Source organism: Erpetoichthys calabaricus, chromosome 2 (genome assembly GCF_900747795.2).
Source record: "Erpetoichthys calabaricus chromosome 2, fErpCal1.3, whole genome shotgun sequence".
Lineage (NCBI taxonomy): Eukaryota > Metazoa > Chordata > Cladistia > Polypteriformes > Polypteridae > Erpetoichthys > Erpetoichthys calabaricus.
Window position 1 is genome coordinate 187,705,271 of NC_041395.2, and position 26,912 is coordinate 187,732,182.

At 37.5% G+C, this 26,912-nt stretch overlaps 1 protein-coding gene across 3 annotated transcripts in view; it reads left to right on the forward strand.

Moving 5' to 3' along the window:
- The window catches only part of LOC114646628 (mitochondrial glutamate carrier 1-like), a 108,428-nt gene that overhangs the window by 42,985 nt on the left and 38,531 nt on the right, over window positions 1-26,912 (forward strand). For all 3 annotated transcript variants that reach the window (XM_051922059.1, XM_028794906.2, XM_028794908.2), the window contains 3 exons: window positions 14,738-14,841; window positions 17,759-17,884; window positions 19,189-19,244. In XM_051922059.1, the coding sequence (XP_051778019.1) occupies window positions 14,822-14,841; window positions 17,759-17,884; window positions 19,189-19,244 (202 nt within the window). In that variant the 5' untranslated portion in view covers window positions 14,738-14,821. The remainder of the gene's footprint in view (window positions 1-14,737; window positions 14,842-17,758; window positions 17,885-19,188; window positions 19,245-26,912) is intronic.

Here is a 26,912-nt window from a genome sequence, read left to right on the forward strand (position 1 = left end):
GTCCCTGAATGGTTTAGCTCCCTTTTATCTTTCTGACCTCTTACACCTTTACTTTCCTTCACAATCATTGAGGTTCTCTGACCAGAAGTTATTGGTCATGCCAAGTTAAAGACTTAAGCTTAGATGGGTCAGTGCTTTTACAGTAGTTGCCCAAAGCGTTGGAACTTTAGGTCAGCACTAACTTTGGTCACTTTTAAAACTTGGCGTATTTATTTACTGTGTATACTGTATATACGTATGAGTATATTTATGGAAGCTTACAACTCTTTGGTCGACTGTTGTTTTAAATGTGCTCTATAAATAAAATTGACTTGACCTAACCTTCACAAATAACCTTAAATTATGGTATTGTGTCTTGTATTATTTGTAGTTTTGATTTGCTACTCTGGTCTTCATGCTTGCAAAAACAACAGCAACTTATTATTTGACTCCCTAAGAAGACAAGAAAAAAGTCACAAAAAAAGACCCTTGTAGGGAAACAAAATGGAAGAAATCTTGGGAAAGGCAGATTACAGAGAGACCATTTTCCAGACAGGCTGTTCAGATGTTTCAAATCTTATTTAAAGGACTCACTTATTTTCTCTTGCATTTGCATATATTTGACTATAACTGTGGTCTTATTACACTCTTCTACAGTATACAAACTGTACCAATTCTAATACTACTGTCTTCTTGCACTCCACTTTAATATTCTTTTGTTCTTTACTTAGGTTTGCTATATAAATTATATGAAAGATAATACACTGCCTGACCAAAAAAAAAGTCACCACCAAAAAAAAGGTCACACACTCTAATATTTTGTTGGACCGCCTTTAGCTTTGATTATGGCACGCATTCGCTGTGGCATTGGTTCGATAAGCTTCTGCAATGTCACAAGATTTAGTTCCATCCAGTGTTGCATTAATTTTTCACCAAGATCTTGCATGATGGGTGCATCACTTCATCTGCCTCTCTTCTTACCCTGATGCACCCATCACTCTGGAACAGGGTAAATCTGGACTCATCAGACCACATGACCTTCTTCCATTGCTCCAGAGTCCAATCTTTATGCTCCCTAGCAAATTGAAGCCTTTTTTTCCGGTTTGCCTCACTGATTAGTGGTTTTCTTACGGCTACACAGCTGTTCAGTCCCAATCCCTTGAGTTCCCTTCGCATTGTGCGTGTGGAAATGCTCTTACTTTCACTATTAAACATAGACCTGAGTTCTACTGTTGTTTTTCTTCGATTTTATTTCACCAAACGTTTAAGTGACCGCCGATCACGATCATTCAGGATTTTTTTCCGGCCACATTTCTTCCTCGAAGACGATGGGTCCCCACTATCCTTCCAGTTTTTAATAATGCGTTGGACAGTTCTTAACCCAATTTGAGTAGTTTCTGCAATCTCCTTAGATGTTTTCTCTGCTTGATGCATGCCAATGATTTGACCCTTCTCAAACAGACTAATATCTTTTCCACGACCACGAGATGTGTCTTTCGACATGATTGTTTAAGAAATGAGAAGCAACTCATTACACCAGTTGGGGTTAAATAACTTGTTGCCAGCTGAAAGATAATCGCCCATGCAGTAATTACCCAATTGGAGGCTCATACCTATTTGCTTAGTTAAATCCAGGTGGCAACTTTTTTTTTGGCCAGGCATTGTATTTAAAATAATGATTTACTGAAAACGCTGTAAGAGGCATTAAAGGGAAACAATATTTACTCAGATAAGATAGTAGTAACTTTGAAATACTTTGTACAGGATCTGTACTAGAAGATGAACATGATTTGGAGAACATCCACTACATTTAAAAAATACAGTAAAAAATTAAAAATGATCAAAATGATTTTCTTAAATAACTAGCAGAAATTCCTGGCATTGCTGGGGCGCAAATTGAAATTGAAATTAAATTTTTCTTTCAGCCATATGCAAAGATAATAAATAGAACTGATATAACAATTTCATTATAAAGAATGAATTAAACTACCAATTCACACATTTTTGTAAACTATGACTTTTATTTGTCTCTTTGGTCCTAAAATGTATAAACTGCTTGCATTTCCTAGTTTGAAACAACTTGCATATGTATTTCTATGGGAAAAGCATGGATCCCTTAACTTTGTTCCCATTATGGTCATTGTCAATATTATTTCATTTGGGAATTTAAAATATCAATGGAAAGTTTGTTACTGTAAGAAATACTGTATCTAGAGAATAAAAATATTTTGGTTAGCAGTGTTTCCATAGGGTTTCAGATTAGCGATGTTGTTACTGCTGATTCATGGATCCAGAGTTGTCAATTTGTATTCAGTTGTTGTTTTTTTGTATCTAAGGAGTTTGCATGTTCTTCCTGTGTTTATGTGGGTTTTTCCTGGGGTATTCAGGTTTTCCTTCCATATCTTCAACAACAAACTGGATTGATTAATTGATCATTGCAAGTTGACTTTAGTTGAGTATGTGACTGGGCTCTGTAAAGGACAGGTTCTCTGTCCAGGGCTTTTTCCTTGGATTTGGATTAGGTGGTCTTAACAACATTATATAGTATTTCCAGTAATCACATTCAACAAACTGAGATTTGTTATTAAGATTTTTACTAGGAAATTTTGTGGCATTACAGCCGTCACATTACAAACTTTTCCAAACATATAATAAACACTATGATTTTTAATTAAGGAATACACTGCACCAACTCTGAAGTATTTCAACCACAGCATTCATTTATATGGGACATTTTCATGGAAAGAATGTAGCTCAAAGTGCTTTACAATATATCAAAGGTATAGTTACAAGAAAAGAAAAATAAATTAGGTAAAAAAAAAATAATAATGATGATGATGATGAATAAGCAACAAAAGTAAATCCATAAGAGATTACATAACATAGATATATAATTAGTAGAAAAGTAGTATCAGTATGCATAATATCATATTGTAAATCTCTACAAATGGGTATGATGATAAGGTTAGATGGTCAGGATGACAGAAAAAACAAACAAATAATAAAATAAAAAAACCTTTAGTTAAGCTGGGGAAAAAAACAAACATGTGCAGAGTTTCCAAGGCCAATAAAACGCCCAGCCCCAACTAGCATAAATGTGCCTAAATCATTCCTTGTTGTTTCCAGGCTTTGTCCAAGAGGATTCAATGCAGTGGGCCTCGTGGACAGCTGGGGCACTCACCTTTATTCAAGTATGACAGGTGGCTGCACAGTACCTCAATCAGGTGGTGGTAACACGAAAAAAAGCAGAGAAAAGTAGAGATTAGTAGTGTCACTCCCCCTCCTGTGTGTATGCTGGTGGTAGAACAGCCCAATTCAGGAAAGGAAGATCCAAGGGCAGGAAAATTGCCTCCCAAGTGCATTGGGTTGGTATCGATAGTTGTGTTTTTCCACATACTTCTGCTCTTGTCGATTGGTCTGATGTTGTCCAAAGTGACAAACTCATTCAATGACTTCTCCAAAGTGTGCGATTCGCAGTAAGTGTTTAGAGTTGCCTATGAGGAATGGAGCAGGCCTTGACAGAACGCTTCAAGAAGTCCTTCAAACATTACTTTGGCCTACCCTGAGGTTGGGATCCTTTGTCGAGCTCACCATACAGGACCATCCAGGGAAACCAAGGCTCATCTTGCAGATAATATGCCTGATCCAGCAGAAGAGCAGTGTTCCAGATTTTAATATGTGGAACCCTGTTCTCCTGAGTGATGCTCAGGATCTTCTGAAGGACACGGAGTGATCTCAGCTCTGGCACTCAGCTCCAAACGATATTTCATTGTATCGTACAGTGACAATAAGGGTATCTTGCATCTTGAATGCTTCTAGGATATGGATTTGCTTTCAGTTGGGATATATTTCTTACCATCTTACCATTGCATCATGTAGCTACTCATAACACATACTTACAACTGCATTTAACTGACTTTGATGTTCATTTTCTTAAATATCATCTGAAGTATTTACTGTTTGTTGGTATATTCATGGTGTGCTGTTTGGTTTGTATGTTATCTGTCTTGTCTCTAGTCTAAAGAAGATATGAAGACAAGATTGTCATTGTTTTGGGTACCCATTACAAACCAAAGCTTAAATTTATACTCCATAATTTTTATTCCTTAGAAAGAAAAATAAACTGAGATTGTTCTGGTGAAGCTCCAGGACAGACAAAGATAAATCTAAATTTATTATTGACCAGAGTTTGATTCCTGTAGGAAAAAATCTATTGACATAACCAGTAGTTCCAGTTTTAAGTAATGCCTTCAGATTTACCAAAACTATCATTAGATTAGATTAGATTAGATAAACTTTATTAACCCCATGGAGAAGTTCATACACAAATAAAATAAACCACAAAGTAACATTAAGTTAAAGTGCAAAATGCAATACAATGAGTGTAGATGTATAAGTACAGTATGAATTGGTGCCCTGTCCAGGGCTGGGTCATATCCTTGCCCGGTGCTACTGGATTAAGCTCCAGTCCTTGAAATTTGTAATAGGTTAAGAGAATCAATGGACAAAGAAAAGTAAATCCAGCTGCCAGTGTAGGATAAAAACACAAAAGAGAAAAAAAAATTAACCCTTAAGAAGCCACAGTCATCAATAAAAAACAAGTCTATGTGGGTCGTGGCATGCTAGGGTAATTGAACATAACAAGAGATAGTTTGAGGCTGATAAAATAAAAGAAATACAGTATTTACTTTCTGAGATGTACTTTCCAACATTTTCATTAGCTATAAGTTGCTCATATTGCAGATATTGAACATATGTTATTACTGTAATTGTAGAACATTTACCTCCATCTCTCCTGTTGAAACTGTAGGCATTTTTAGTAAGACATTCAAGTGTATCTACTTTGCCAGTTTCTGGCTTCAAACTGAAATATGAACATGAATTGATTTCAAGATACTTCTGGTGCATTTAAGAAACCTGATATGGAAAACAATACTGTGAAAAAAAAAAGAACTGACGCTGTGCATCTATCTCTGTCCTCTTAGAATTTGTTTACCAGGCATATTTGTAGTTCTTATACATGTTTTTTCTTAAATTTAGCCACATAGTCCACTGAATAACAATGGGCAGTGTTTGCCTTTTATCAAATTTTTCTTATTGATGTTGTTTCTGTCTTGCATCAAATAGTGTTTCAAGTGATTATTTACAGCTGTATATGCTTTAGCCTATGGTAGTAATTTTTTACACCTTTCTTTGTGCTTTTTCCACTTAACACTGTTGCTGGTTAATGTCCCAGAGAGGGTTTGTTATTGCATAATGTATCTCATTAAAATTAGGTACACGAATATGAGAAACACTAGACACAGGTGTATGTCAGTTGATAGTTTACTGTTGCAATAATTTGTGTGAATACTCGTTATTATTGTATTATTCTTAGCTTAAGGGCTAATTCATGCATACATACAGTATACAGTGATCCCTCGCTATATCGCGCTTCGCCTTTCGCGGCTTCACTCTATCGCGGATTTTATATGTAAGCATATTTAAATATATATCGCGGATTTTTCGCGGCTTCGCGGGTTTCTGAGGACAATGGGTCTTTTTATTTCTGGTACATGCTTCCTCAGTTGGTTTGCCCAGTTGATTTCATACAAGGGACGCTATTGGCAGATGGCTGAGAAGCTACCCAGCTTACTTTTCTCTCTCTCTCTCTCTCTCTCTTGCGCTGACTTTTTCTGATCCTGACATAGGGGGATTGAGCAGGGGGGCTGTTCGCACACCTAGACGATACGGACGCTCGTCTAAAAATGCTGAAAGATTATCTTCACGTTGGCTACCTTCTGTGCAGCTGCTTCGTGAAGCGACATGCAGCACGGTGCTTCGCATACTTAAAAGCACGAAGGGCACGTATTGATTTTTTTATCTGTCTCTCTCTCTCTCTCTCTCTCTGCTCCTGACGGAGGGGGTGTGAGCTGCCACCTTCAACAGCTTTGTGCCGCGGTGCTTCGCATACTTAAAAGCAAACAGCTCTATTGATTTGTTTGCTCCTTTGAAGAGGAAGATATGTTTGCATTCTTTTAATTGTGAGACTGAACTGTCATCTCTGTCTTGTCATGGAGCACAGTTTAAACTTTTGAAAAAGAGACAAATGTTTGTTTGCAGTGTTTGAATAACGTTCCTGTCTCTCTACAACCTCCTGTGTTTCTGCGCAAATCTGTGACCCAAGCATGACAATATAAAAATAACCATATAAACATAAGGTTTCTACTTCGCGGATTTTCTTATTTCGCGGGTGGCTCTGGAACGCAACCCCCGCGATGAAGGAGGGATTACTGTATACATTCACATTATAGAATCTCCAGTTAACTTGTATACACTCACTGAAGAAATTATTAGGAACACTATAATAAATCTGGGTAGGGCCTCGTTTTCCTGTCAAAACAGCCTTAATTCTTCATGGCATGGATTCCAAAAGATCTTGGGAACATTCCTTTGAGATTCAGGTCCATGTTGACACGATTACATTATGCAATTTCTACAGATTTATCAGCTGCACATTCATGTGAATCTCCCCTTCTACCACATCCCGAAGGTGCTGTATTGGATTCAGATCCAATGACTGGGAATGCTACTGAAAAAACACTGAAATCGAGTGTTCCCCCTAAGATGAGCATGTTAGCGATCACTCATACATTTTAGGAGCATCGCTCACAAATTTTACATGGTTGCTCACAAAAGTACTTGACTTTCAAACAAAATTAAACTATAAAAATTAAATATACTAAATCAGCTACCAAGCCCAATCTAAACCAAACTGGGCTGTATGAAACAATCTTTGCTGTTGTTGTTTTATCACTTTAACCATGTCAAAGCTGAAGGGAGTTCAAGTACATGGTGTTTGGTGTTTAAGATGGAATGGTTAAAGGAATGTCTTGTTAAAATGGACTTCCTGCATAGTGCCAGGCAACACGTAATTCTGGAATGAATTTTTAACTACTCTGAGACAGTTGGGGTCATTTACAAAATATTGTTGAAAGATCTTTTAACAAATGGACCTCAGGAAAAGATGGAGTGACTGGAAAGTGTATCATATCAAACAACATTTAAATCAGACATTTCATATTGATTCAGTGAAAAACTTAAAAATCAATAGAAAGGTTTGCTGAAAAAATATTACGAGAATCTAATGAAGAACGTAAAGACAGAAAAAAACTTACACAGTAAAAACAAGCAACACCCAACGAGGTAAAGGTTTTCATGGATAGCATTTTACTGTCTGTGAAAATAAATTCTTCCATGTTGGCAGTCTGGGATATTCTGTGATCATGCTGCCAAATATGTGAAACATTCCAGCTAGCTGGTGAAGTAAGAATAATGCCTTAGAGTTAATTGAGTGCAACAATCAAAAGCAAAGTGTTAAATGAAATTAGAAAATCACCCTACATTTGATAATCAATGAATGAACTGAAATAACATTCATTTTATATATTAAATTTAGCAATGACTGTGGTGGGTTGGCACCCTGCCCGGGATTGGTTCCTGCCTTGTGCCCTGTGTTGGCTGGGATTGGCTCTAGCAGGCCCCCGTGACCCTGTGTTTGGATTCAGCGGGTTGGATAATGGATGGATGGATTTAGCAATGAAAGCAAATTCATTCATAAAACAATGTTTACTGGCATAATAAAATTATCAGCATATGATAGTTTATGAATTCTTGGGGCTATTCAACAGTCTTATATGGAAAACAAGTTAAATTTAAGTCAGATAGTAATGTTCACCTTAGATGGCACATCAGTCATGTATGGCAAATGAAAAGGTTGTTGCTGCTGTTTTGTGGTAGTCCATTCCACACTTATCAGACCAACATCATGTGGTACAGGGTAGGGACTCGGGTATAGATGATGCTTCGAAAGACATTCCTCTGACAAGTGATGCTTAGACTTTTCCAAGGATTATTTGACACAATTTTCAGGTCATCGGTTAAGAAAGCAAAATTTGAAGAAATTGTCAAAGCTGCAGGGGCAGATGTATTTGGGTTTAAACCACTAAAAGAGATCAGGTGGCTATCCAGATATTTCACAATAAATATTGTGATTAGGATCTATGATATATTAGTGGAATACTGCCAAACAATTGTTGAAGAATACAATGATCTTATACAGAAATACTGCTTGGATTTATTACAAAAGACAGAACACCTTGTTGCTATCTATACTTAATGAAAATTCTGCAAAGAGGTATACCCACGACTTTGGAACCTTTTCAGTTTGTCAAAGCAGAAATTAAGAAATTTAGGTCACAATATTTGGGAGACAAGGCTCATTTCCAGTAGGAAACATGAAATCTGTTCTCTTCATTTCAGTGTTCAGTTAAAACAAAGTCAATAATTACTTTTATCCAGCAGACATGTGACCATATGGACAATAGGTTCCCAGACAAAGAATTCAAACATTGGTTTGTCTTTGATAAAGAATGTTTCTCTACACCCGAAAATCTGGAAATTTTTTCATTTAGTTTTGGGCAGATAAATAGGATTGCCTTTAAATTCTGCGCTATGTCGAGGAAATATTGTAACTCCTGGAACTGTAAAGAAATTTTCAAATATGGTTACATTTACCATACAACAGGATTGCTTCCACGAGTTATTTTCACTATTGGACGTTTGTGGCACATTCCAGGCCTCAGGTGCTGACAAGGGAAAGAGGATGCAATCTAATGAATAATCCATCCATCCATCCATTTTCCAACCCGCTGAATCCGAACACAGGGTCACGGGGGTCTGCTGGAGCCAATCCCAGCCAACACAGGGCACAAGGCAGGAAACAATCCTGGGCAGGGTGCCAACCCACCGCAGGACACACACAAACACACCCACACACCAAGCACACACTAGGGCCAATTTAGAATCACCAATCCACCTAACCTGCATGTCTTTGGAATGTGGGAGGAAACCGGAGCGCCCGGAGGAAACCCACGCAGACACGGGGAGAACATGCAAACTCCATGCAGGGAGGACCCGGGAATCGAACCCAGGTCCCCAGGTCTCCCAACTGCGAGGCAGCAGCGCTACCCACTGCGCCACCGTGCCGCCCCTAATGAATAATATAAAAATAAAAGTCTAGAAATTGTTTAGATGCCAGGCATTTGGAAAACTTAATGAGACTTAAACTTTTTAAAATTCTGCAAAGACTGTTAATGTTGGTTGAGTTTATAACTTACAGAAAACAGAACAGGTCAGAAGGGAATTTGAATATTCAGTGATTTATTTTAGTAGAAATAAACTTTTAATTAAAAAAACCTGTTATATCAGTTCAATTACTTTTTTGATATCCATCCATCCATTTGCCAACCCGCTGAATCCGAACACAGGGTCACGGGGGTCTGCTGGAGCCAATCCCAGCCAACAGAGGGCACAAGGCAGGAACCAATCCCGGGCAGGGTGCCAACCCACCGCAGGACACACACAAACACATCCACACACCAAGCACACACTAGGGCCAATTTAGAATCGCCAATCCACCTAACCAGCATGTCTTTGGACTGTGGGAGGAAACCGGAGCGCCCGGAGGAAACCCACGCAGACACGGGAAGAACATGCAAACTCCACGCAGGGAGGACCCGGGAAGCGAACCCAGGTCCCCAGGTCTCCCAACTGCGAGGCAGCAGCGCTACCCACTGCGCCACTGTGCCGCCCCTTTTTTGATATTTAACGTTAAATATGTAATAAAGTAAATAATCATGTGCGATTTTTGTGCTATTTATAGAAATGCATTGCTAGCAGAGCTCAGCAGTTGTTGCTTTTTAGAACTTATTGCTCCTTAGACCACTCCTGTTGAACTCATTTCCATGTTCATAAAACCAGTTTGAGACAACGTTTGCTTTCTGACATTGTACATCATCATGCTGGAAGTAGACATTAAAAGATGGGGTAATAAAGATTATTGATTGGTATTAATAGGCACAATGTATGCCAAGAAAGCATTCCCCACATCATAACACTAGCACCACCATGCATGGACTTTTGACACACAACATGTTGGGTGCAGGGAATAATGCTGTTGGTGCCAAATTCTGAATTCCTCAAACCAGGCTATGTTTTCTCAGTCTTAAATTGTTCAGTTTTGTTCAGTCTCAGCTTTCTGTTCTTGGCTGGCAGGAGTGGAACCCAGTGTGGTTTTCTGCTATTTTTGCTCATCCACCTCTAGGCTTGACATGTTGTCCAATTTTAAACACTTTTCTGCTCACCTCAGTTGTATAGAGTGGTTATCTGAATTACCTGTATCTGTATGATGTAATGCATTACGCTGCTGCCACATGATTGGCTGATTGGATAATTGCATGAATAAACATGTTTACAATTGTTTCTAATAATTGCATAATAAGTGTATATCCAGAATGTGAGAGAAAAACTGTAGAAAAAAACAACAGGGAGAACATACAAACAACACATGAACAAGTGTTGGAGGCAAGATTCAAACTAATATGTCTAGAGCTATGAGGCCACAGCACTTACCACTACACTGACCCTACAGTAGTACAGTTCTTAAATATTTATGATAAAGATTTCCAGAATGCTTGTAATGTGAGAAGGGTGACAAGAGCAATTTCATCACAGGAGCAGCTTCTTATTTTTGACTCCATTTTTGATCATTACCTACATGGTACTTGCACCATGTTATGTGAGCTTTGTCTTTATTTGTGAAATCTGGCTTGTCCCACATATTTTAGATATCTAAACAGTGGAGTGAAAGTAAGTCTAGGTGTTGGTCTGAGAGTGCCCTGCAATGGACTTGCTCCTTGTCTCCTGGTGCCCTGTATAGTATACTGAGAAGATAGGTGAATGAATGAACTGCTAGAAATATATTAAGAACTTATTTCTGGTTGAAATGTACTCCTTATTTACCCTACTGAGAGATATATGTTTAAAATACTTACCTTTAGAAAGATAATTATGTGCATTACATTATGTCTAAAATATTATTTACTTTCTTTCATCATTTTATTCAACATTCCACTTGAATCACTATTTTGATTGATTGCCAAGGTATATTGCAGTACCCAGTGGCCTGAAAAATGAATAAGAGGTTGGAGAAGGGGAGAGAAGCTTAGGAAATTATGTTCCTCTTGCATTGGCAATACCCCTTAGCATGGTGACAATATCTATAAAGCATGAACTATGTGATGACATAATTGAATTAAATATAAGCAGAGGGAAGTCATTACTCTATTAAGAGATCAGCTCTAAAGAATAATGAGAACTTTTTTGTATTTAGACAAACACAAATGCCTGTAACTAAAAGAGAATCACTGTACTCATTTTCTGGTGGATGATCACAGGCCATAATTTCAGATATTCAACTGCAATTTGGGACATGGGAATTGGCATGTTTGTTTACTTGTACTGTTACAAAGTGATGGGCTGGGAGGGTAGCTGCCCTGCTTTCAGACTGCTGGATATTTATTTTATGTAAGAAGGATTGTGAGAGTCTCAAGGAAGTTTTATAATTAAAGTGAACTATTGGTACTTCATTTTAGGCAAAGCCAAAGATTAATGAGACTTTTGGTAAACTTCCTACAAAACATTTGTTTAAGTTTCTCATTATATTGTGATTCTATCCATTTGACCTAAATCAAGCTAAGTAACTCAACCAAGAAACAAAATACATCAAAGTCTACAGAAACAGAATAAGTACTAATATCTAAACACAAAAGACATCACAAAATGCTGACAAGACAAAATAAAAACATATACCACCAAATCAGTTGTTCAGAGTTTGACTACTTTTCTGTTTTTTCCAGATAAACAGGAAGTTTTACTTTGTAGTTGTTTTTACAAGCATTTTGGGTATTTTGCCTTATGCACTTTTGCATTTTAGGCTAAGCAGGACTTGTGATATGACAATCAGCTAAAGTGTGCCACAGTTCAGTTCTTTAGTTATTTTTTGTGGTCATTTTTTTCTCACCAATATTTTGCTGCTACTTGGTGTTATCATCACATGCCAACATTTTGGGACAGGTTACTATGTTGGCTCATGTACCTGGGAGATGTGTACACCACTTGTGTTTAGGTAATATGTCATCTTTATAAGAATGAATTGGGTACTCAGAAAGTGTGTGCAGTTTTCAAGTAAAGGGAAGATTCCAATGATAGGAAGTCATTTTTTGTGTGATTTTTTGAGGTATTTTTCTTTGGGCTTTTACTTCTTCCTGGCTCTAAGCATCATCTAACCATTTTGATTTGGTAATAAAGTTCAGTTATCTGGATAACAACCCCTTCTTGTGATTATTTTCTGTTATTTCTGATTAAAAGTATATTCTGTCTCACTTATTCTAAATTCACAACCAATTTCATCCTTCTTTTATGGAAGAATTAAAATGGATGGGACAGTTTGTGATGAAGCTGTCTTTATCACTCCATAGATAAGATTCGTTTCCTGAAGTAAGACTTAACTGTAGTTTTGCGTTGTATTCTGGGTGCTAAGCCAGAGTGTGATGGTAGGTGATTAATGCAGAGTTCAACACTGTCTTACTAAGCTGTGTGCTAGTTTTTAAAAGGAGGTGCTTTCATTTGCTGATTGGACCACAGGCCATTTCTAGAGGAGTGGTCAAAGCCAATCTCTTAGAAGCTCATAGTTACCTCAGGGTGTCTATCATTGGTAACAAGATGCTGGTCATCTTAATCCTGTATATTATCTTTCCTGAGAGTCTCTACTCTGGAATTTAGAATGGAGAAATGAAAGGGGAGTAAAGACATTGGTATGGATTGACCCTGTCTTACTATATGATTTTATTATACTGTACAATCACATTCATATTACTCCATGGAGAATTTGACAATATTCTTAATTTCTTATGTGTTTGTTTCAGTGGTGGTATCTTCTACAGTTAATTTTGCACTTATTAAAAAACCTGATGAACATATATGTTACTAAGACATAATGTGCCTTCTTGTTTAGTGAGCATAGAGTTAGATGAAAGTAATATTGTGGCAGCATGAGCCTCTAGAATGAAGTGGTGCCTGTGCAAAACCTAAAATATAACCCAGGCAGGCAGTGTTTCAAAAAAATAATCAAATATTAGCTTGTCAGCAATCACACCATTCCTTCTCCCAGTTAGTTTAAAAGCCATTTTCTGTATTAACCCAGGTTGGCTGGTTGCTCCCTAGATATAGGGATATTGGAACAGAAGATTTTACAGCCAGTTGCCCTTCCTGATGCCAGTTTCTTTTAGCTGCCTTTTACAACACTCAATAGGGACAATAACCATATTCTAATCCCAATTCACAGGGATCATAATCACACCATATTCACTAAAATAAGAATTTAGAAACATTTGAATATTTTTTTGTTCTATCCATGTGTTTAACTAATAGTAACTAGGACGCAGTGCTTCTCCCACCCCTCAAAACAGTTTTTGTGTTACTTTCCTCTGTTGTCATCTCGCCATATCTTAGTTACGATTCGAAATGGACTTTATGTTGCTGTGGTTTCTTTATCTTAATCATTGGTATTCATTTCTGTTTTACATTTTGTGTATTTACCTTAATTTGTAATTTTATGCAATAAATATAGTTTGAGTAATTCTCTATTAGCCTTTATAGTTGTTATTATGTGTCACAAGTCTGAGCCTGTACTCAGTGACGAGTGTTAAGCAAAAATAATTTGTTTTGAATTAAACAATGCCCTGTTTTCCACTGAAAGCATTGTGTGCCAAATTCTAAACTCTGATCATGACAAGAAGACTTGTGAGTAAAAACAATGACAAAACCAGGCAAAAAAACCCTTTTTCTGTCTTGCAGAATCCAGGTAAGAATCAGACAGAGATCATGAACTCAAGTGATTTTATGGTTTAAGCACAATTGGATCTGTCATTATTTGAATGGCCATGCAGCAACAATGATAGAAATGTTGCTGCAGTGGAGCAGAATTTTGAAGGAATGTGTTCTCTGAGATATACAGACTAGTATATAGATATTGTAGATGTTGATGTTTCATTAAATTCCAAAAGCTGAAAATGCTGTGGTCCTTTTACCTCACAGCTCTCTTTTAACTCAACGTTTTTTAGGAAATTTATTTTCCCAGGTCCTCAGACTGACAGAAAAAGGTGGGTGACAGTTTTCATTATTGGTCAGCTAGATTCATTTGATGCATAAACAAAAGCACAAAGCTAAGTTATAATGTATTGCACTTTCCCCTGGGAAGTCAATGGGCTTGCGGTTTAGACTTTTGACTGAAAACTAAATTCCTTTCTGTGTAATTCTTATGAATACAGTCTGCATTAATAATAATTAGCCATTATATTTGTGATAAACATCATTATAAAGGTGGCTTGAATGTGCTGAAGGAATATGTAGAAGGCAGGCAGAGAACTATCATAGAAGCCTACCATCAGTGAGTCAGCTCTGAAGATAATTGTGGAAAACAATTTCTTTAGAAGACAATTCCATTTACAATTACTGTCATTAGAGAGCCACACAAGAGCATTATTAAATGTTGTAGCTTTATAGATATGGTTTATCACATACATAATATTTAAGGTCCTCGTTTTGTAAAGTATATTCTGATAGTGTTATTTATTGTTTTTTTTTTTTACAAAATTTCAAAATGTATACAGGGTATACTGTTTTATTAAGCCTACATTTAAGAGAACAATTGACATGTGACAGGTGTTCCTTGCTTTTGCTCATTAGTTTTAGTAGGAGTTCTACTGCTTGAACTACACATACAATGAAGAATGAATTTTTCCTCATTATTTCTCCTAGAAACAAAGTCCACTAATTAGTGCTGGGAACAAATGTGCATTTGCATTTTTTCTTCCAGGACACTGAGAGAAATCAAAGAGCTGCTGTCTGTCTTTTCTGTGTGGCCTTTGCCTTCCACCAGCACACTGCTCAGGTGTATTAAATGGCTGATAAACAAATCAGGTAGGATAAAAGCATTTTGACTATAGTCATAGTGTTCTTTTCCTATGTTATTTTCTGTTAGGACCTGTGGATAACAGTGCATCTTTTTGCAGTTTTTAAAGCTAGTTTTTTTGGTCATTTTATATAATTATTTTTCATGCATATTTTTTTATGCATGTTTTGGTATTTATTGGATTATATATTGATAACATCACTGAATTGGAAGATTACTAAATTATTATTGTTATTATTATACATAATTTGGCAGATGATGTTTGTTAAAGAGGTTTGACTTCAAGAACATCCTCAATGTGGTAGAGTGAATGCAGTTTGGATGTTAGAACTAAGAAATATCATCACTTTTTTTAACATGGAGGAATGATTAGTAGATTTCACCTAAGTAAACACTCCTCAGAGGAACACAGTTAACAGACACTGGGAGATTTGTGAAGCAAAGCTATTCAGGAACCCGTAGCTCACATCCTAGTAACAGCTGAAGCCAGTGAAGAGGGAGTAAAACAAGAAAGTGGTGAGGGTGAAGTGAGAAATGGAATATATTAAATGAGAAACAGCAGACTAGATCAGTTGGAAGAAGGTTGCATATCTGTTGATGTGTAGCCTTCTAGTAGACAATTGTATCGTTGCAAATCACGTGATGGCAACTAACACTACTACCGTAAATGAAAGGGTTGTGCTGGTGAAAACAACACAAAATGGTTGAATAAGTAAATAATTCATTTAAACACAAAAATAACTACTATGACCTCAAGACAGAGGCACAGGCTATTATCATGACCATCAGGCTTTTGAGTAAACTGACGATTTGCAAATCCCTTAAGCAACATGGTGCACAAATTTTAGAGGACAAAACTCAATGCCACTCCTCTGGAACATAATTGCACTAGTGTACTAAGTAATACAAATAAAAACACGTTTTGTTTTGAATACAAAATTAACTGCACTTTATATTCTCACTCTGTCCATTTTACTGGGCAGAGGTAGAGTTTATCATTTAGACAAAATACATTTTCGAACTGGCTTCAAATGTGATAAATGGATGATGAGATGACTTCTGTAGTGGTTTAGGAATGCCAATTTGTAAGAAACTGGACCATTTTCCTGGTACTTCTGTACAGACAAATAAATTAGGAAGTACTTTTGAAGATAGTACCTTCAAGAGGATGTCCTTCTTACTGAGCCACATCTTTTGCACAACAGTTTATGCAGGGATATTTCTATGTTTCTGATCAGCAACTTTTTACCAGAGGCCCCAACCTTCAACAACATCTCCTACACACTGATCCATTTTCCTTTAAGGTCCCTCAAAATGTTTGAAATACTAGACACAGAAGAATTATGACAGTGACAATACTCAAACTTTTAAAACCATGAAGGTATTCCAACAATCCAGTGGCATTAGTGGCTTGAGTGATTCTGGAGAAATTTGCAAAAGGCAAAAAATCTGTCCAGTCAGACTGTGATAAATTGATGGTACAATGTAAACATCTTTCTGGGTCCTGATTTACTCATTTAGTTTGACCACTGCATTCTGTGTGATATGCAGAAGAAGGCTTAACTGTATACCTAATTTATTTTATATAAATCTCCATAAACAAGCAAGAGCAACTAGGGTGTCTGTTCAGTACCAAAGAAATAGGAAGGCATGGTGAACAATTTCTCTCTGTGTCAAGAAGAGAACATTGGCTCCATGAACTGACCTGGTTCAATAGGTTGAAAAAAACAGGTTTCTACAGTGTGGGAAAGTAGTTCTGCTTAAAGCCACTACAGTGACAAATAACTACAATGACAAAAATAATAAAGCAATCATCCATCCATCTATTTTCCAACCTGCTGAATCCGAACACAGGGTCACGGGGGTCTGCTGGAGCCAATCCCAGCCAACACAGGGCACAAGGCAGGAACCAATCCCGGGCAGGGTGCCAACCCACCGCAGTAAAGCAATCATGACACAAATCATAATTTTTACATAGCTTGTATTAAATAATCTTTCAGTATACAGTCCATGTCAGTCTCTTTCAGTAAACCCAGGGTAAAAGTTGACAGAGATGAACATAGCAATTAGCTGAGGTGCTCCCAGTGCACGGGCTGTTGCCTTCACCAGATTTAGTTGGAGCATGCAGATGTTTATTGGGTGGAAGGTTAAGGAGAGTACAATTTAAAAGTTTCTGGGTTACACAGTTCAGCAGCTGTGGTAGTCCAGCATGTGCATGTCCAGCAGTTCTGAGGTATCAAAGGCCAGTATGTGGTAACACATTTCATAAGTTTAAGATAATACTGTTTTTTTTACAATAAACCAATCAATATTTAACTAGGAGATTTGCCCAGTAATGCTAGAAAATCTCTGGGAACAAAGTACATTATGAACATTTCTCCTAGCAGAGCCATAAGAATTTTTTTCTCACAGCACAATAATGAAAACAAAAGCAAAATTGTATAATAAAAAGAAAGAAAGTCAGAATGATAATAAATAGTACTTGAAAGAATAATATCTCATTAGCATGTTATACAAGCACAAAACTTGCTGAAGATACATTACATATTAATTTAACACCATGCCTACCTATGCTGTTAAAAAAAATTCTTTGGCTTTGGCCAGTTCATTTAGTGGTTTAAATGAGAGATTTTTCAAAACTGACCCACTAAAAGTACAACAGAATAGGTGTATTGCCATGTTAAGAGGGAAAATTATTTATAAAAATCTAATGAAATAGCATATACATATTTGGTAGTTCCAGACAATATTATACAGTACACTTACCCAGAAATTATAGGGCAGTATGAACCATGTCTTATTTTTGCACTGTTGAAAAGTACAATATGAATTGTGTGTCTGTTTGATGTACACTGTAAAATTAAACAAACTGTGCTGTTCAGTTTGTGACTGGGTGGTACTGTTTTTTTGTTTTTTCTTATCTAGTTTGCCTGCAAAACTGATCAATGGAGGCATTGCTGGGCTTATAGGGGTCACATGTGTTTTCCCAATTGACCTGGCCAAAACACGCCTGCAGAACCAGCAGAATGGATCCCGTCTTTACTCTAGCATGTGAGTGTTTGCCAGCTGTTAACATACACCCTGTCTTTAGATTTTCATCTTATTAGATTGTATTGTGTGTGTTTTTCCCCGTTGATTTCCCAGTTTGTCAAAGGTGTGTTCTTGCTCCTACTTTGTTCAATGCTTGCATGGACTGTGTGTTGGGCAGGGTCGTAGGGTCCAGTGGCCGTGGGGCATCGGTTGGTAAAGAAAGATGCAATGATCTTGGCTTTGGCAACTATGCTGTGATCTTCACAGAGTGAATGAAGGTTCTGATCGGGGCTCTCGATAGCCTGAGTGAGGAGTCTGAGTATCTGGGCTTGCAAGTGTCCTGGGTAAAAACATAGATCCAAGCCTTTAATGACTTCTTGGGCACAGCTATAAGCAGTGTGTCTATCTACATAGAGTGTCGACTTTGTCAAGATTTACTTACCTCAACAGCGACATTTATGTCTCTGGTGACTTTTCCTATGAAGTCAATAGACGGTTTGGGAGAGCATGAGGTGTCATGAGGTTGCTGGAAAGGGGTGTGTGACTATCCCAATATCTTTGCAAAAGGATGAAGGTCCAAGTCTTTGGAATCCTGGTGCTTCCTATTTTGTTGTATGGTTGCAAGACATGGACGCTATCCTGTGGCCTGAGATGAAGACTGGACTTCTTTGGTACTGTGTCTCTTCGGAGAATCCTTGGGTACAGCTGGTTTGACTTTATCTTGAATGAGTGGTTGCTTACAGAATCCCGAATGATGCACATTACCTGCATTGTGAGGAATTGTTAGTTAAGGCACTGTGGAGATGTGACCTGATTCCCTGAGGGTGATCCAGATCACAGGGTTCTCATTGACCCGAGGATCCGAGCGACTGGACCAGGCCAAGTAGATGCCCACATAACAACTGGCAGCTGCAGGTAGATGAACATTTCGGGGGGACTGGGATGCGTATCTGACTGGGGTGTTGCCAACCAGGATCCCAAGCCGTTTTGTTGTTCATGGTCCCCAACCTGACCTAACCTGACCTGGTTGTGTGTGTGACTTGTATTTATGTTCAGCCTGTGATGTATTGGCAGATTATTCAAGGCTGTTGTCTAGTTTGTATTTGTTGCTGTAGAAGCGTCAGTTTTGTGTAACAATGTAAAGAATAAATTGGGTAAACAATGAATGTGGAAATGGACATTCCTGTCTGTATTATTCAGCCAGTGCTTTTTGAGATAAAACTAAAACAGTGATATCATTCATTTTTATAATTAATAAAAAGAAACAGGGTATTGAGTAAAATGCAGATGAATAAGACTCACTGAGTATATCTGTCTGGTTTCAGGTCTGATTGCCTTATCAAGACCATTCGATCAGATGGATATTTCGGAATGTACAGAGGTAGGCGGATATCCCTGTCACCTTTTCAGACTGATGGGTGTGTCAAATGTAATCTGTGAGTGATTGGGAAATGAATTGCAGTATCTTACTTTGTTCATTATTGCTATTTTCCAATAAATTCACCATCATTTCATCACATTTGCAATTCATTTGCTCATATTAAAGTCACTGTAATGCTACAAGTACATGGAAACTGAGTGGGAGGTGAAAAATCAAGCTGGAAAAGTGTGGATTGAATTTAGGAAAAGTATTTCCTTTTGAAATTTTTACTGCAATCGTTTTTTATGTATTACTGCACAAATTAAATTCAATGTACCAGAATAGTTTATTGTTTTCTGTGGATTTCATCATTAATTTCAATTTAAAATAAAATGCATAAAAATGTTGATGTGTTTTATTGTAACATACTTAGGCAAGCTCTAAATGTATAAATCTGTTACAATAAAATATTATATCATTAGAAATATTGTGATGAGAACTGTCCATTTAGCCAAACAAACCTGCCCTTCCTATTCATGTAGATTGTCCAAAATAATATCAGGTTGAGATTTGAAGGTCCCTAAAGACCTACTCTCCACTACAATACTTCGTAATTTATTCCATGTGTCTATGGTTCTTTGCATGAAGAAAAAATTTCTAACATCCGTGCAAAATCTGCCATTAAACAATTTTCTAAATATGCCCCTGTGTTCTTATTGGAGAACATATTTTAATGTAACACTTGTGATCCACTGTACTAGCTCATTTCATAATTTTAAACACTCCTTATGTTATCACTTCTTAATCTCTGTATGTGAAAATTGAAAAGGTTCAACTTTTTTAATCTTTCTCTCATAGCTCATATCTCTTAGTCCTGGAATCAGCCTAGCTGCTCATCTCTGAGCTTTTTCTAGCACTGTAATGTATTTTAATATTATGGAGACTAAAACTGTATACGGTACTCCAGGTGAACCCTCACTAGTTCATTGTATTACTTAAGCATAACCTCCCTTGACTTGTATTCCACACATTGTGATATATAACCTAACATCCTTTTAGTCTTTTTGATCAGTTTTGTACATTGTCTGGATGTAGACAGTGTCAAGTCCACTGTGACTTCTAGGTCCTCTCATAAAGTGTTGTTTCAAAATTCTGAGTTCATATTATGTATTTAAATCTAACATTTCTACTTCCTATGCAAAATACCTTACATTTACTTACATTTCTCAGCCACAAATCTGCTCAATCTTGTATGCTGTCAAAGTCCCTCTGTAACAATTTAGCTGATTCTACATTAATTGCCATCCCACCTATTTTGGTGTCATCAGCAAACTTACACAGCTTATTGATTATATATTCTTGTTCAGATTGTTTATTTTGTAAAAGATCAGACCCGATAGGTTTGGGGCAGCCACCCATATACTATCCCTGGCTGCAATGGGTTTGGTTTGTCAGAGAAGTGACTGGTTTGGAGTCCAGACTTGAACTGCTGAAGGTTTGGAAAGATGGCGGTTTTAAGTGATTAACCCGGAAGTGACATTGGGGAACCAGAAGTGACCTTCTTCTGACATCATCTTAGGTGCTGGAACTGGAAATGATGTATTTCTGGGTGCTGGAACTGAAAGTGAATCTTTTTGGGTGCTGGAACCGTAAGTGACGTCTTTGTAGGTGCCAGGACCGGAAGTGATGCCTTTCTGGGTGCCGGAACCAGAAAGTGACATCTTCAAAATTGAGTCAGATAGGTTTTCCCGTGGCTGGTCTGTAGAGACAACAGGAGAATGTTTAGTGCACCCTGACACCCCCTGACCTTGCATGGAATTACCTTTGTTTGGTCTATCCAACGACCTCCTACTCGCACATGCATGACAATGTATATTAAAAAAAGCACTGAACCTTGAAGGTAACCACTTTTCTTCTTCTTCTTCTGGCTGCTCCCGTTAGGGGTTGCCACAGCAGATCATTTTGTTCCATATCTTCCTGTCCTCTGCATCTTGCTCTGTCACACCCATCACCTGCATGTCCTTTCTCACCACATCCATAAACCTTCTCTTAGGCCTTCCTCTTTTCCTCATGCCTGACAGCTCTATCTTTAACATCCTTTTCCCAATATACCCAGCATCTCTCCTCTGCACATGTCCAAACCAACGCAATCTCGCCTCTCTGACTTTTTCTCCCAATTGTCCAACCTGAGCTGACCCTCTAATGTATTCATTTCTAATCCTGTCCATCCTCATCACACCCAATGCAAATCTTAGCATCTTTAACACTGCCACCTTCAGCTCTGTCTCCTGCTTTCTGGTCAGTGTCACTGTCTCCAACCCATATAACAAAGCTGGTCTCACTACCGTCCTGTAGACCTTCCCTTTCACTCTTGCTGATAACCATCTGTCACAAATTACTCCTGACACTCTTCTCCACCCATTCCACTCTGTTTGCACTCCCTTTTCACCTCTCTTCCACAATCCCCATTACTCTGTACTGTTGATCCCAAGTATTTAAACTCATCCACCTTCGCCCACTCTAATTCCTGCATCCTCACCATTCCACTGACCTTCCTCTCATTCACACACATATATTCTGTCTTGTTCCTACTGACCTTCATTCCTCTCCTCTCTAGAGCATAAGTCTACCTCTCCAGGGTCTCCTCAACCTACTCCCTACTCTCGTTACAGATCACAATGTCATCAGCAAACATAATAGTCCATGGGGACTCCTGTCTAATCTCATCTGTCAACCTATCCATCACCATTGCAAATAAGAAAGGGCTCAGAGCTGATTCCTGGTGTAATCCCACCTCCACATTGAATGCACATTGAATCCTTCCTCTGTCCAGATGTCACGCCAAGCACCCTTCTTGGTGTCACCCTTACTATTTCTGCTGTAGTTGCCCAGCTGTCTGGATCTCTTCATTGCCATCCAGTGTCTGTCTAAACTCCCCCTAAACTCAGCTTTGCAGTCTTCCTTTTTCAGCTTCCACCATTTGATCCTTGGCTCTGCTCTCACTCTCCACCTCTTCTTGATATCCAATGTCATCGTACAGGTGCCTGATGACCTTCTTCTGGCAGCACTTCTAAGTGTGGTGGAATTGCTGCCACACAGGGCTCAACAGTACCTGCAGCACCCCCTGACAGCACCCACAGAACCCAACAGGTCTGCACCAAACTCCAACTCCCATGGAGTCCTGTGGGAGTTCAAGGCACCGCTGCAACCCAGCGGGGCCGTCATCTATTGCTCCGGAGGAGGTACGGCTCTTGATATGTGCTCTCCCCAGGTCCATCAAGTATAGATGCGTCCCGGCTGGGTAAGGGCCCTGGCTGTCCACCAAAACCTGTGCTGCTGGACCATTTCCTTAATAATTTCTTTTATTATTTACCTGTGATGCATGTTAAGCTTACTGGAGTATATTAACACGACCATTCACCGCTTTTATACATCAATATATTTCCAAGTCTCTAGTCTGTGAAAAAATATGTGCCCAGGTTATATATATGCTCTCATTAACTTCCTTAAGCAGTTGAGAATAGATGTTATGTGGTCTTGGTGATTTGTTAGATTTTAGCTTATTTATTCAGTACATTATTTATTTTGTACATCTCACTTTACAATTTACAAATCAGCAAGTACCCCCTTAGTGGTCCCTATTACATTTAAGAAGTTATTGACTTCTTCACACATATAAATTTAAATAAAATGCAAGTTCAAATGCTGTAACACTCTATGCCTCTCCAACTATAGTTTATCCTTCCTAACATTTGTTTTAACTGTTGCTCTAATGCTCTCATATGCCCTATAATTGCAATTGCGTTATTAGTCTTGTATGCCTTATATAGCTGTTTTTTTCCTCTGTTGCTTCTTTTTTGTCTCCTTCTTGTCCACCATGGAGTTCTATTTAATTTCTTTCTGGCTCTAAACTTTTGGATTCAATTGTCAAAAACATTCTTAAGTCTGACCCACATTTCCTCAAATGTCTCCACACTTAAAACCTTATCCCAATTTAACTTACTTAGACTTTGCTACATCTGCTAATATTTAGCCAAAGTAAAATTCAATTTAACTGTTTTAGTTTTTGAAAACATGCTCTGTCATAACACTGTGAAATGTACTATGGACACTAGATCCTAATGGTTCTATCACCTTTACCCCTTCCATTCTATTCAAAATAATACAGAATGCTAAATCTAGAAAAGCTTTCTGTGTTGAAAAACAACCAGTGGCCACCTGCAAAAATTGCTGTTCTTGACTATACCAGTTAATGCTTTAGTAATTGAAGCCCCCCATGACTACAATATCCCCCTTTAAAGTGGCATCTTTATGTTCATAAGAATTGCTCACTTCACTTTTTTGTTTGGCACCTCCTGACTCACATGTATAAGAAAACACACACATATATACCATTTGACTTGTCTTGATGTCCAGGTATGCAAAATGTTAGATGTTTAGGGTCCCCTCCTATATTTGGACAGCTAGACCCAACAAAAACATATTTTTAGGCCATCTTTGGACCGAATTTTGTGCAAGAAATTACACCCTTATGATAAAGAGTAAATAAATAAGCGCCTTCAGCAAAAATGATCAGAAGGACTTGAAGTTTTGCATGCCACATTTACAGACCCCAGGAGTTCACCCCTTAATGGGATTTGATGGGTCAAAGATACTAATTTTTACAAAACTTTGAAAAAATGTGGATCAGTAATAGAGGCACACGGAATGTCTTTTAATGTATTTTAAGGTTGCTGATCATGAAAATTATATTTTTGATATTTGATTTTTACTGTTGGTCGTAGCCCTCTAAGAGCCACTTCCAGGAGGTTAAAAAAGACAAATGTCTATTACAATTGAAAATATTTAGACTTCAAAGATTTAAATTGAATTCCACATTTTAACATTTCAAATCCTACTAAACAACTATTCTTGTTTATTGTGTTAATTATGAACATCCCAAAATAGAGCAGCTTACACTAATTTAAATTTAATACTAATTAAATTTATATTATTATTAATATTAATTTAATATTATTAAAAAGATGTAAATCGAAACAATGCTTTTAGAATTAGGAGGTCTGCAACAAACTCCTAACATGAGGCCTTGATTCCCAGTGCTGTCTAGATGAATCCAAACATCTCATTAAGCTGTGGTTCACCATCTAATTGAATAAAACTTAATTTTTGTTTTACATAAATGGCAGCTCCCTCACTTTTTTGATTTTATCTGTCTTTTCTAAATAGTGTGTACTCCTCTATGTCATACTCCTGCCCAACACAGGTTTCTGCTACTGTTATTATTTCAAAGCCTCAACTAATTTATTTTGTTCTTAATAGCATTCAGGCAAGCTATCTATTAATGTATTACTTACTAACAATAGGAGACAACTCTTGTAGCAAGTTAACCTACCCAGAAAAACACCAAGGCAAAGCTGGCATATTTTTTAAAGAAAACAATCAAAAAAAGTGTAAATGAAAAGGAGAGCACTGAGTACAGATACATAGAAAAACACCTTTACAGCCTCTCTGGCCTGCTGAATACACTACTTTACCACAGTCTATCTATTGGGGTGACTTACTCACTTATACAACCACAATACCACATAAAAGCATTCTGCTATTCTTCGCCCACCTCTTTTTTACTCTTTGGACCCTGAAATGTCATTCTCTCATCAATGGAAGCCTTTATGGACAAAATCTCTTCTAAACCAAACTCAGTCCTGGTTTCACATACAACCATGTACAGCCCTAATTTTCTTCAGGAGTGCTTAACCAGACCTCAGTCTAGCAGCTACTGCTGTCTCTGCACTCCTAACCCTCTAGTTGCCGTTAAAGGGCCAGGTGTAGAAATGAGCTCTCCAAGCACCTGTCGTATCAGACAGACAGCATAGTCCCATACATTATCCATTTTGATTGTGCACCCTGTAAACAAATGGCATGTACAATAGACTGATGTAGTCCTCTTTCCAAACATCACCACTATGTCATTATTCCTTCACATGCTTTTTCAAACTTTTTAAAACCATTTCCAGGTCACAGAAGTCCAGAGCCTATCCTAGCAGCACCGGACACAAGGCAAGAATAAATGGGATACCATTTCATTAAATAGTCCACTCATTCACACACTGACACAAATTAGAATAGTCAAATAAACTAACATGCAGTTGTTGGAATGTGGAAAGAAAACTACAGTACCCTAAAGAAAAATCCAGGCATACAATGAGGATATCATGCAGACTCCACAAAGACATTGACCATGCATAGAATTCAAACTTGGAATGTTTGATTGGTGAGGCAATGCAGCTAACCACAGTATCATTATGCCTCTCACTGACCAAATGTTTACATCATTAAGTTGTAGATTTAGATTATTAACTATTTTTGTACATTGAAAAAGATTTTGAGGAAGGTTTTATTAAAGATAGCTCTATTTTAAGGCACCAACTGTTAATGTGCCAATAGACACATTTTTAGAGGAAATATCGCTTTTCCACCTTGAGAAAATAAATTATTCCAGGTCTGGAGCTATCATGGGTGTTAATGAGCATTTGTGACTGATCATATTTCAGCATATACAGTAAGTGCTTTTTGAAATGAAGGCTGTTGTCTACAAATGCAGCTCCTGCATATAGCGCTAAATGGCAGTGTGAAAATTACATTCATGTAAATTTGTAAATGTGCTTTTCTAGACCCCTGACTCAGCCCATCTGGTGCTACAGTGCTAAACATAGTGTGATGCTTTATCAAAACACAGTTGAAGTAACAGTTACTATATTTATCTATATACGCATTAAGAATCTTCCATATTTAATGGAAAAGTTTTCAAATAACTGTGTTTATGAACTTCATGTTCTAGTTTTTAAAAACATATTAAAATGTATAAACATGTTTAAATTATTCATTTCCTCTTTTTATGTTATTAACTATAGAACATCCTATTTAAACCAATTACTCCAAACTTTAATTATCAAAAAGCAGCCTGCTTCACTTACAGTGACTGGGCAGCCTCCAATCGTCCTATTTGTAAATAAATGTTTTCCATTTCTACAGTTAGGTCATAAATGTGATTAAACAGATGTACTATTTATACTCACTTTAATAAAATGAAATCTACATAACAATTGTATTGCATATGCAGTATTTAGTATATCAAAATTGGGCAAAATATATTGTATATCTGAAATGTAGGTCAGCATATTTAAATACTTTTTAAGCCTTGTTGCAGTGATGAGGGGAACAAGAAGACTTCTGAAAATGAGATTTCTACATAAGCAGCTTATGAATTGGTGCTGTAATATGATGGTACCAAAAACACAATGTATGCTACTAGGAAATGAAAAGTATAGTTTACTGTTATTCCACAGGCATATTTGTGGTATCACATAATCAAAGGGATACACCTAGTAGTGTATATGAGTAACTCATACATCCATTCCGACATTTTCTGAACCCACCATTATGAGGAGTCAGACTTAACCTGGCAACGTTTAGATTACTTCAGCTAGCACCCCAGTCCACTGAAAGGCACACTCATTTATACTACACCTATAGCCTATAACCTTATTCTGGCTCAATTTGGAATGTTAGAGACTTTATTATCCCCAAAATAGTTCAAATCATTTTTTTTACAACATTAAAAAAACATATGAGAAGCTTATATTGTGTCTGAATTTATTGGCAATTCAGACTTTTTTGCAGTGTTTGTGT